Source organism: Clinocottus analis, unplaced genomic scaffold (assembly GCF_023055335.1).
Source record: "Clinocottus analis isolate CAN_PGR_092001 unplaced genomic scaffold, fCliAna1.0.p SCAF_4, whole genome shotgun sequence".
Taxonomy (NCBI): Eukaryota; Metazoa; Chordata; class Actinopteri; order Perciformes; family Cottidae; genus Clinocottus; species Clinocottus analis.
The window spans coordinates 7,080,385-7,092,903 of NW_027176153.1; the positions used below are offsets into that span (position 1 = coordinate 7,080,385).

At 41.8% G+C, this 12,519-nt stretch overlaps 1 protein-coding gene across 1 annotated transcript in view; it reads right to left on the bottom strand.

Annotated features, from left to right (window-relative positions):
- Nucleotides 1-12,519, bottom strand: part of LOC137800229 (copine-9-like) — a 72,756-nt gene that overhangs the window by 9,299 nt on the left and 50,938 nt on the right. Inside the window, exons 15-18 of the mRNA XM_068597319.1 lie at nt 11,798-11,979; nt 10,108-10,235; nt 5,498-5,600; nt 3,299-3,356 (exon numbers count right to left, since the gene is read on the bottom strand). Coding sequence (XP_068453420.1) covers nt 3,299-3,356; nt 5,498-5,600; nt 10,108-10,235; nt 11,798-11,979 — 471 coding nt within the window. The remainder of the gene's footprint in view (nt 1-3,298; nt 3,357-5,497; nt 5,601-10,107; nt 10,236-11,797; nt 11,980-12,519) is intronic.

Here is a 12,519-nt window from a genome sequence, read left to right on the forward strand (position 1 = left end):
GTTTTGGGTGTTAAAAAAGCACTGGCAGCGCTGAAGAAGCTCTGGGGGCGGGGTTGTTTCGGCGAGTTAACGCAATGCACTCCTGACCGAGTTATCTGTACATCCGGTTTTTTCGCGGTCTTTCTTTTTCAACTGACAGTGATGGTGGAAATCAGGTGGTGTTAGAAATACTCTGACAAGCCCCTCCCCCTCCATCACCTCATTTCTGGGTGCTGAGAAAGCTCTGGGGGCGGGGTTGTTTCGGTGAGTTACCGCAATGCACTCCTGACTAACTTATCTACGGTTATTTCACAATCTTTCTGTTTTACTTACATCCTGTGAGACATGCAGTTCAGCGGTGTAACCTTATGAATGTGAAACCCTGAATGAAGTTCTTATCTCTGTTGTGTATTCAGACTTTCACACGTTATAAGACAACATTGTGAGTGTTGGATATTAACACAATTTGGTGTAAAAAAAACACTTTCATGTGTCATGAGACAACACTGTGATTGTTGCATACTAACACACTGTGGAGTAAAAAATACACTTACATGTGTCATAATGAGTGTTAGATTTCAACACTATGGAGTTAAAATATTAACTCTATCCAAAGTGTAAATTTAACTCTGAACCCGAGTGGACTATATAAATGCTGGCATAGTGTTGATTTTAACACTATGGGAGTTCATTTCACACTTCCAATTTTACTGTGTCGAAAAACAATACAGCCGATTCTATTTGTTATACTGTGCTCGGGCCCCAGAAAAGTATTCTGAATGTTTCAGAGTTTTTATCAAGTTTAGTCCTTAAAACTGGTACAGTTATTATTGTAGATTTTACTGTTCATGTGGATGTCGATAATGATAATAATAGCCTGGTACTGTGGATATCTCATTACTAGATTCAATTAGCTCGTACAGAAACCTTACCACACCACCATGTTCTTGCATGTGGCAACCACGATTTAAATAGTGTTGTATGAAAACTACTTTGGGGGCAACAGATCATGGAAAGGTAAAGGAAAAACATTCCCAGAAAGAGACTTTTATTCATCCCTGAATTTTAACCAGATAAATCAGTGTATGAATAAAATATAAAACTTGCATATGACTCATAAACAGATGTTTAATCTGTCTCCACTCGGGTATAAAACTGGAGAACTGTTACATTTCATTCATCGCCTAAACTGAAGCTTTGTTGTTTTAAAGACATTATTGTCACCAAGGTCTGTTTGCAGTCTCGTTGTCTGTAAACTGTCATCAGATAAATTACACACAAAAAAGTCCCAGAGAAAAATAGTTTAATTCTGCATGGACATATTCATTGGCTTTCACTGCCAACGATGCTGAACTGTATGATACCTTGATCTGTGGCAAGAGGAAAACTAAACATTTAATGCTGAAAGACACTTCCAGAACAAGTACACAGCATTAGCTGAAAAGTATCAAGCTGCAGATCTTAACTGCTGCAGCAAACTGAGCAAAGTAAATATACTTTCACAAAGTGGATCTCGTCTCCAAACTCGACTTCTGCTGCTGGTTCTGTGGCAGCTCATGAGATAGTGAGGCGTCCGCTAGTGAAAAACTTATCTGTCCTCGGGAGCGTTTCCAAACTCCTCCGGAGCAAAAGATATGCTTTTTAAAATGAAAATGTAGTAGTGTGGACATGACCTGATTTATTTCAGAGTTGTTTTATTTAAATAAGAAGTTATTGCACTTAACCCATCCTTTGCATTTTCGGAGCGGTGGACTGCTGTGTTTAATGCCTTGCTAAAGAACACAACATACAAACTGTATGGAGGACAGGTATCTAATCTGCTACCTTGTGGTTACAGGACACCCACTCAACCCCATGAATCAAAAACATGAGGAGAGTTTAAGACCTGCGCAGTTGTGTGTTTATTTGACCTTAATGTAGACCGAGACATGACAGTGGACTTTTTTTCTCCTCTTCATAAATTAAGTTTGATATTGTTGAACAGGTAAAATAACAAAAAATGTAAAGACTTGTCTTTATTTTATGACTATACATACAACTTTATAAGCTGTGATATCCAATATTTTTTTTGTTTTGGTGGAGAATAGCGCAAAATGGCTTTTTGGATAAGTGGAGGAAAAGTTGCAACCCGTGTCCTTGTCATTGCCACAGCAAACCATGCAGATATATTGGTGATGTCTGGACAATAGACTGCATATATAAGAAGTGGACGTAGTAATTGTAATATCACCCATTGATTTTCGGACTGCCGGTTTAAAACCTCGATTGCCGTCGCCATCTTGGATTACGGCTGTCGCCATGCGTTTTTTCTGCAACCAGTAAACGGGAGAATGCAGAGGTAAAACGTAGAGATGGCAGATACATCTGTGGTAGCAGCAGTGACATGTCAATCTCAGTAAGCCCCGCCCTAAATTATACCCTGTTTTATGGTCTTTTTGACTTTAAATGGACTATAATTAACTAAATGACCATCATGCTGTATTGAAGACGACTTGAAACTAGAGATTGAGTCATAAACTCATATTTACTGAGTGGAAAAAAGGGTAATTTTCTTATAGTCTGACATCAGAAACAAATTGGATTTGCCTGCAATCTGAAAGTATCCTTACTAATAAATATAAAATGTTCAGTTCATAATATAAACAAAAAAAGGACGGCAAAGTAAAATTGTTTTCAATGTAGTTTCCACATAAAACAAATGGTGCATACAGATTTTCACACACAAAAAAAGAAAGCTGATGGCAGATAAGATACAATACAAATAATAAATTATATCTTGGAGAAAAAAAAAACCTTCGCAAAGTTTCATACTCTTGTGCAAGATAAAGGAAAGAATACAATTTGAAATTGCATCGTGTTGGAAAAATGAGTCACAGAGGCAGAGAATATTTATTAGTAAGTGATTCTAGATGTACACCATGAAAGCTGTATGGGCTGAATGAATAATATAATCCAGTGGTCTTTCTGTAATTGATATTAAATATATCCTCACTTGTCCAGTTTTATTTTTTAAATTTAAATGAAGACACTGCCACCACACTTTGTCTATAGAGTGCCTATTTATGATGACGTGTATTAGCATACTGGATGCTCATTTGTTGTTTGGCAGCTGACTGCTTCAACCGGGCGTGAAGCCGGCCTCCTCAACGCGGATCACGTGTGACTGTGATTGACGAGACGACTCTACTGCGAAGATTGCGACGCCCATTAAACAATTTCGTCCTCTGGAGATAAAGTGACTTTTTGTCCTCACCTTTGTCACGTTAGCTCACGATGACGTGACACATCCCGGAACCCGTTACTATAATGGAACACTCACCATCAAACTCAGCGGGTCCAACGCCAACGATGATTATGGACAGGGGGAGTCCTGCTGCCTGTGCAGGAGACAAAAGCAAAGACAATGAACGTTTAGTCTAACTGATTCATTAGATCGTGAGGGGCCGATCAGACCACAGGCGAGGGTTACAGTTAGCTAGCGAAACCATTGTTTTCCTATGGTACGCTTTAAAAAGGTGCAACGTGTAATGAAGCCACAGGCCTTCAATACATTTGTGGTGGCATTTCACCTCCGGGTCCATACAGTCTAAATTCACAAACATCAATTATGGAAATTAAAAAAAAAATGTATATATATACCATCTAACAGCACAGCAGGTTCATAAAAAGCTGAACTAAACTGTGAAACTCTGAGATCCGGTTTAAAATAATACGGTTATTTTATAATCTTTGCGTATGGCTTTCAAGTTAGCCACGCAGCATCTGTAGGGATGCTTGTACCCTTTCAATAGTTTGTTTATTGGACTCAGAATAAACGAGATGGACTCACAAATTCAGCCAGCACACAAACCCCAGCGGCAGCGGGCTGCTGGAGCGCTGGGTCTGACCTGCGTTACGGCAACAGCGGGACAACGGTTGAGCCTGTAGGAAGTCTGGGCGGTCCTTTGGGATCGGACCCCCGGTGCTGGGGGGATGGGTTTGCACTGGCTGAAATTGAGCCAACTGCTAACTAGGGTACTTGGCAAAGTAGCCTGCCGGCGGCAGGGATGATGACGCAACACTGCGAGTCTTTCTACTTTCTGCCAGTTTGAATGTAATCCAATAAACAAAGAACCAAAACGTACACAGACCATGGGTGTTTAACCGTTTTGTTAACTGAAACTAGGGTTCCTCTTTGTTGAAACAACAACAACAAAACACAGGAAATACAGAAAATCTTGCATCTCTTGCAAAAGCAACACTTCATTCACAACGGCACCAGATGAAAAATAGTGAGTCAGTGTGCAAACCTGAATCCAACTTCTAGTGTTTAAGCTCTGATTTCCAGTTGACCAAACTGGTTCCAGGTGTTTTCATAGGTGCATTCTGGCTGCATGCAATTGTACAGTTGAGTGTGGGGCGCTAGCGGCGAGTGTAGCGTTAACCGGAGCTAGCAACGTGATAAACGGTGAACGGACCTGTACTTGCATCGCACTTTTCTAGTCTTCCAACCACTCAAAGCGCTTTAACACTACATAACATCATTCACACGCGAGGAGCCAACATGCAAGGTGCCACATCAGTATCATCGACCATGCATACTCCGTAGGCGCAGCCACAGGAGCAATTTAGGGTTAAGTGTCTTGCTCAAGGACACATCGACATGGGCTAGCGGAGTCGGGGATCGAACTGCCAATCCTCTAAATTGTAAGGTGATCCTGCTCACCACTGAGCCACAGTCGCTGCTCGACAGCTCAGATTTCTTTGGTCAATTATGTTTGTTTTTTCATGCTGAATGACCGGTGGCAGTGTTTATCTAACAACACGCGCACAGGCTTTTAGTGTTTATTGTGACACCGTTACCTCTCCACATTCTCGTGATAATGTTTGTTTGTTTATTGAATGTTTCAAACTGAACTCCTGGCCATTAATTTATAGTGCATCTTTAATTGTTTTGGTGTGGTGAGTATGGTCTTGCATAAAATAAATTAAGCATTGATTCATTACTTTTTTTTTTAATCTGAAAGATGAGGCTGTTTACCTGAACCAAAATCCTAAACTTCCAGCAATTGGAGCACCTGGAGAAAACCCCACAGGTAAGAAGAGTTGTAGCATTTGGGAGGTTTAGTGAAAATATCTGACACTTCAGCTTTTTATGAGGAGGGATAAAATAACAAATAACTTTCTTTGAATATTCTTCACCGCCTGCCATGAAATAAATCACTCAGAACCCAGCAGTTATTGATCCAGACACTTCTCAAACATGAATTTAACATGCTATTAATCTCTCCACACAAGTGAGATAGATCAGTCACATATAGAGCAAATATATATTTTCTTTTCCCTGAATTTGAGTTTAATAATTTTCCTTTCCTTCTTAAACGTATCACGGAATACCGAGAAGCTGCTTTTATCCAAACATCATACAAAGCATTATTCTTCAGAAATATAATGGAGCGTTTGCCCTCCAGACTAAATACCAGAGAGGATACTGAGAAGAACATCCATCAGACTGTGTGTGTGTGTTTTGTTTACTCACATTGACCACAGCCTCTTTGGTCTGGACCATGTCGGATATCACTCCATCTGTGATCATCAGTAGGACAAAGTACTGCGAGCCATCTGTAATCTCTGCGGCGCAGCTGGGAAACGTGCACACGCACACACACAGACACAAATGAACCCGAGTTAGAGCCAACATTCTACCTGAGCACCTGCAGACTACGAGTTAAAAGCAAAAGAACACCTGCCTGATGGTCTCAAACATTGCTCCCTAGTTTGCTCAGGACATGCACACAGTTGCATCAAGCTCAGAACATGCTGTAACTTTCGAGTTATTTGTCTGACCCTTTGACCTTCCTGAAGTTCTGTTTGCCAGACCGAATCACTTGCTTGTTTGTTGATTTTCTTCCTTCTGCTCTCTAGATGTTGAATTATAAATGACTTAAGGAGAATACTCTGGTCCCATGAGGACGTCACTGTCTTAAAAATCTGTTTTTAATTTTCCCAAACTATATGGCACCAAAATGACTGTACTATGTACTGTACTGAACCACAGTGGTGGCAGACTCAGGCTGTCTGAGGGATAAGGGCCGGAAAAAGGCAGTGGGGCAACTAGCATGTAGGGCAACTAGTATGTAGGACAACTAGCATGTAGGGCAACTAGCATGTAGGGCAACTAGTATGTAAGGCAACTAGTATGTAGGGCAACTAGCATGTACGGCAACTAGCATGTAGGACAACTTGCATGTAGTGCAACTAGCATGTAGGGCAACTAGTATGTACTAGTATGTAGGGCAACTAGCATGAAGGACAACTAGCATGTAGGGCAACTAGTATGTAGGTCAACTTGCATGTAGGGCAGCTAGTATGTAGGGCAACTAGTATGTAGGGCAACTAGCATGTAGGGCAACTATTATGTAAGCCAAATAGCATGTAGTGCAACTAGCATGTAGGGCAACTAGTATGTAGGACAACTAGAATGTAGGGCAACTAGTATGTAGGGCAACTAGCATGTAGGACAACTAGCATGAAGGGCAACCAGTATGTAGGACAACTAGCGTGTAGGACAACTAGCGTGTAGAGCAACTAGCGTGTATATTTGTTCTATAAAGAAGACTGAGGCTGTCTGAGGGAAAATGCCCGGAAAAAAAGCAGTGGGGCACCAGTGTGGAGTATGTAGGGCTACCAGCATGTAGGGCTACTAGCATGTACTAGTATGTAGGGCAACGAGTATGTAGGACAACTAGCATGTAAGGCAACTAGTATGTAGGGCAACCTACAGTATGTATCACTGCATTGAGTTTTGTCCACTGAAAGGGCCCTCCAGGGGTCACTTCATCTTGTTTGTTCTACTTGAAGGGCCTCATAAAGGCCACCTAATCACATTTATTTTCACTTGAAGTGCACCTAGAATATTTTTATTTGGGAATGATTGTTTTGAGACAAAGCTTTTACACGTGAAACAATTCATTCACATCTATCTTCATACTGTGCAAATGCACAAGGACAAAGAGTAAACAAATTGTTAATTGGTTATAAAAGATGAAAGTAACATAAACACTCAGGTAGAACGGATTTGATCTCCTTATAAACACCATGGCAACCCCTTGTTCGCAGAGTTGTTTACCACCTAAAAACACTAGAGAGACCCTTCAAAAAAATAACAAGCACTGAAAAACACGGCTGAAGGAAACCGCCATGACCCCGCTTCTTGTTTTTATTCCCTTTCCAACATGGGATGGGGCTCCGTGAGCAAAAACAAACAGAAATATCCACATCTCCAAACTGAGCTGATATTTGGCACCTGAGTGTTGAGTGTTTCAACAGGCAGGTGTGTGTGTGTGTGTGTATGTCCTTCACCTACTGTTTGTGTGTTTATTGCAAGGAGACAGTGTCTCATGCCAGCAACTTCGCTGTTCCACCTAGTTGAACATCACATCGAACTGTTTACATGTCTATATTTCTGTGTGTGTGTGTGTGTGTGTGTGTGGGTGAGGGGGGGCTTTTGCCTTGCATTATAGTTGGATGAGCATGTGTGTCACACACACACACACAGACACACGTGTTGTGTTTATGTGCTTTTTCAGTGGGTGATCGATACCACCTCTACGCCTCTCGCCGCCTGACACAGTGGTGTCGAACACGGGGTGGAATAAAAACATAATCTAAGAACTTATTATTCTGCACTGTGACACGCGGGGTAAAATGTCCAACACCGTTCTGGTCTTGCCAGCAGGTTAATCCGTGTTTTCACAGCAACAACATGGAATTCCGCGTTGCATTAGATCTTTTAGTGAGCTCTCGACCTGTCAATAATTGCAAGTCTTAGTTCTCAGGTGTGAAAATAGACAGAGATCAATTAGCTAATTCTTTTAATTGGCAATTTGCTCCGGTGCTGAATACCCATAGAGGTGTTGAGGCGGGACAAGCTTTTTTTTTCTCAGTAGGTCTATTTTGTGGCCAGATGTGAATAGAAATAGGGTCTGATAAAAGTTACGCTCAAAACGTCACGGCGTGCAGGAATGCTTAGCAGAGCTCTCCAATAGAAAAAAAAACACGGCTCTGAAGTTGTTGATCGAGACCTTGCTGCGCATAAGGCTCATGAGGTGGACTGTGCGAAGTAAACATGTGGCTGCTGACTTCAGGGCAGGCTGTTAAATTAGCCTTGATGAATGTGGCACTTTGGCTGCTGTCCATGGTGCTGATCAAAGGCCGGTTCGCAGGATAAGAGTTGCATGTTAACTCCAGGCAGCAGTGAACCCAATGCAGAAGCGTCTTAAAACCTGCATTATCTTTGCTTATAATAGTCTATGGGAAAGTGACTCTACTTCTCTCTTGATTTATTCCCTCAGTAAACATCGTAAACATGAGTTTATGGTCAAAATCACTGGTTACAGGTCTTCTTCAATACAGCATAATGTTCATTTAGTAAATTATAGTCATTTAAAGTCAAACAGACCATAAAGCAGGGTGTGCTTTAGTGCAGGCTGACTGTGATTGACAGATCACTGTCGCTACCAGAGACGTATACGGCGCCTCTGGTAGCGGTATGTCACTCCATCTCATTTCAAATATTGGAACTTCCGTTTCTTGACCGCAAAACAACAACAACATGGTGACGCCGTCATCAAAGATGGTGACGATGAAATCATCAAACTCGAGGTATCAAAGCAGCAGTCCACAAACCAGTGGGTAACGTCACGATGACTCGGTCCACTTCTTACAGACGGTCTATGATTAAGCCTCTCCATGGTGGCATAGCAATTGTCTGCTTTGCAATTGTCTGGGTGTGCTGACAAGCAATTATGTTAGGCTGCCGGAGATGACTGTTCCTTCAATCAAAACAACAATGGCGGCTCCTGAAGAGGTGAGCGCAAATTCTGCAAAATCAATTATTTTCGAACCGGAGAGTATTTCTTCATTGAAAGAGGAGAAGTTCTGAAGGCTTTTCTCCGTGGAAACGATGTTTTTCGCTCTCCTCCTCGCCTTCTGCAATAGTTTGATTGACAGATGTTTCAATCAATCACTTGCCAAGTGTCTTTTGAAATATCCTGGCCTTTTCCAAACCGTTTCCAAAGACGGCTTTTCACATGCTTACATAACCATCTCACGCTTCGGGTCAAAAAGCTGCACCACGCGGCTCTAACGGAGCGCCTCTTCTGTTTTTAACATTTTCCAAAACAATGAAGAAAGAACAATCCTCCATGTGAAGTATTCACCCAGTTGTTTAATTCACTGTCCTCCACAGTTATCCTTTTAGCAATCCAAAATAGCTTGTGCTACATAATGTATGTTATTAAATATATTATATGCTAACGTAAAAAGTTAATATATCATTTGCATAATTTAGAAATCATGTTCAATGTATATTAAACTTATATGCTGTTATTCTTCAAGAGCTGGAAATGAGTTAAAAAGGTATCTTCATACAGATGTTTTTGCTGAATTACAAATTCAATTTAAATTTAAAAAAAAAGTCATTTAAAGAAAACAATTATTTGATTAAGCATTTCATTCAAATTGAAGAAATTAGTTTCCTTTGCAGCAAAAAAAAAAATCCACATCTGTATCTGTTCTTGATTATGGTGATACACTGCACAGTACAGGCCAGTATTGGAGCGTATGCTTCATTCATCTCTGTGTATTAATAAATATGAGATATGAGGTATCTTTGGACTCAAGGATAATTTCCTATGTATTTAGTTTTCGTTCAGCACTTTGGAAAATACCCCATGAGCATGTTTCCTTTCTGTCAGCACACAAGTCTGACACATCATTTTGTCAATCTAACAAAGTATAAAGACTTTTCAAACAATATTGAATTGATAGACAAATGTATTTTCCCCTAAAATAACTTTTCTTCTTCTTATGACACACTTTGAGGGATAAAAACAGAAACTAGTCTGACCTAATCTTGCACATGTTGACGTGCTCCCCACTGTTCACAAATAACATGAAATAAAATCTCTAATCTGTTGGAAAAGCTTCCTCTGAGTCATGTCACTAATAAGCTTTGATCAAGGTTGGTGAAGACAAAACAACATCTCAACTTACTGACGGATAACAAAAATGCCATAATTATCCCCTTCATCTAAAAAGGTTTAATTGCCCTCTGACACACACACACACACACACACACAAACTTACTTTGCCACTTTGTTGATAACAGGTGCAAAGTTGGTGGGTCCGTACAGCTGCACCGTCCTCAGGCTCTGGAAGTAAGCCTCCAGAACCCCCTCTATGCCCACACAGTTTGGGTTCTCAGCGTCGCCGCTCTGCAACAGACAGCAAACACCACACTAATGCAGAGTGCGTTCACACATTGTGTTCAGACAATATAATTAACGGGGCGGTGCAATAAACAAGGGGCGTCACTCCCTCCGGAGTACTTATTGACATAGCTCTTCTAATTAAAGATAATGAAACGTAGCTCCAATATGTCGCAATTACCCGCAATGACCCGCGGCCTATTTAATTTAACGTACCGCTATGTGGTACACTGTAAAGAAGGAAGAAGGGGAAAGGAGGGCCCCCCCCCATCATGAAGGAGAACACATCCAGAAAATTCAAGAGGCGAGCCACAAATAAATGTGTCTCTCTTCAGCATCTCAGGAAAAAAAATCCTGCGTGAGTGTACCGATGCATGTACTCACTTCAATTGTCAGGTTCACACAAGTACAGACGTGGCTGTGCCCAATCAGTGAGACCACCGGGGTCCGCCATTTTGTTTTTACTCAAGTGTCTATATTAAAAATGGTAAAAATAATTGGCTAAAAATACTTTGGTGTGGATATAACGCCAAGATTACTGACTTGCTTATTCTGAGTGCTGCCATTGCTGTGTATGTGTGTGTGTGTGGATGATCTTGTCATTACTACAAAACCTTTACTCAACACAGTGGTTCTTTGGTTCTGCCAACAACTGGAGGGAACCTGATGGGCAGCTAAGTCCCTACATCCCTGTGTTATGCTTTCATTGAGTTTGATAAGCAAGAAGATTGTGATTCAGATAATTAGTCGGCTCTACGAGAAGACTGCTTCTATAGATCAATGCCACGTCCGTCTTCCTCTGACGGATAGCTCCTATGCAGGCGGAGAAAGACCGAAATTAAAAAGGCTCTGTGAATCAAAACTCAGCTTTGGGAGAAGAAAGAGATACGGGAGAGGGGACCAGACGAGGAGGGCGGATAGAGAAAGAAAGAGAGAAGATGGGGATGAGAGAGGAAGGGCAGTTGCTATCCACCGAGCCAAAGAGAGCTTCATGTCCAACAGAAACCCATCCAATTCACACAATGAAATTAACACAGAGATGTGTCCTGACCTTTTTTTTTTTTTTTTTTAATCCTCCTACTGGCCTGCTGACAGCACCCAATTAATTCATAATGTTACAGTCATAAAGTTTTAAGATGGAGTTTTTAAAGAGTCACTTCTGTGATTTAGTGTTGCCCCTCCATAAAGCACAGGGACACTTGAGTTTCAACCAAAAAAAGGAACAAAATAAATCTGGAGCGAAGCTGCAGAGGCCCCGCTCGCGTCTTAAGAGCCAGACTTGGCTTTCTCTTCAGCTCAGCTCCTAACGGGTCGCCCTGATCCCTCAGGAGGATGCGAGGAGGAAGTGTTGGGGGAATGCTGGGAGGTTCCCGCTGGCAGCCAGATGAGCCGACTCTTTAACTCCTGCGGCCAGCTGTCATCGCAGCGACAACTCCTGGTCCAAGACACACGGCTTGCTAGACTGGCCGACGACGCGTGTGCCTTTGCATGTGTGAAATCATGCGTTTTTCATGCATGTGTGTGTGTCTGTGTCTGTGTGTGTTTGTGCGCTCACACGCGTGTCTTACCAGCGGGAAACAGTGGGAGATTTTGCCGTCGGGGGGCAGCTTAGCTCCAAAACCATAAGCAGGAAAGAGCTTGTCGCTGTCGTAGTCCTGGATTATCTCTCCTACCGCTTTCAGGGCCATGGCATATGCATTCATCTGGTAGGGACTCATATAGTGGAGGGAAGTGGGCTGAGAGGGGTTGCCTTGGAGGAAGACACACACACACACACACACACACACACGCAATGACGTGAATAATAATAATACATCTGCCCCTCTTTTTCACCTGCAAAATACAAAGCGTCACGATAGCCGTGGGTTTCATCTGCTCCTGTTAAACAGGTTCTCACAAAAGTTATGCCGAGCGTTTGCATTTTGGAATCAGAGGCAGGTTTTGTCTACGATTGACTGCATGCAGAATCGTGACACTAATGGTCAAATGTGATACTTACAGGGAGAGAAAAAGTAAATTAAAGAGTTGGTAATAGTATTTTTATAGGGGAGTTTCGTTTACACCGTCTGATGCAGTTACTTCAGCATTGAAGCAGTGACACATGGAACATAGCCAACTAAGTCTTCACCCCTTGAGTTACGCAGTTCGCGAGGTCCCTCCTCCATTCTGAAACAATCTGCCTGTTTTAAAGGGAATGAAAGGAGGAAGCATGACTTAATCAGCCACGATCGCTGCCAGGTCCGAACGTACCCAACGATAATGTATCCCTCCTCATCCCATCTATTTTCCA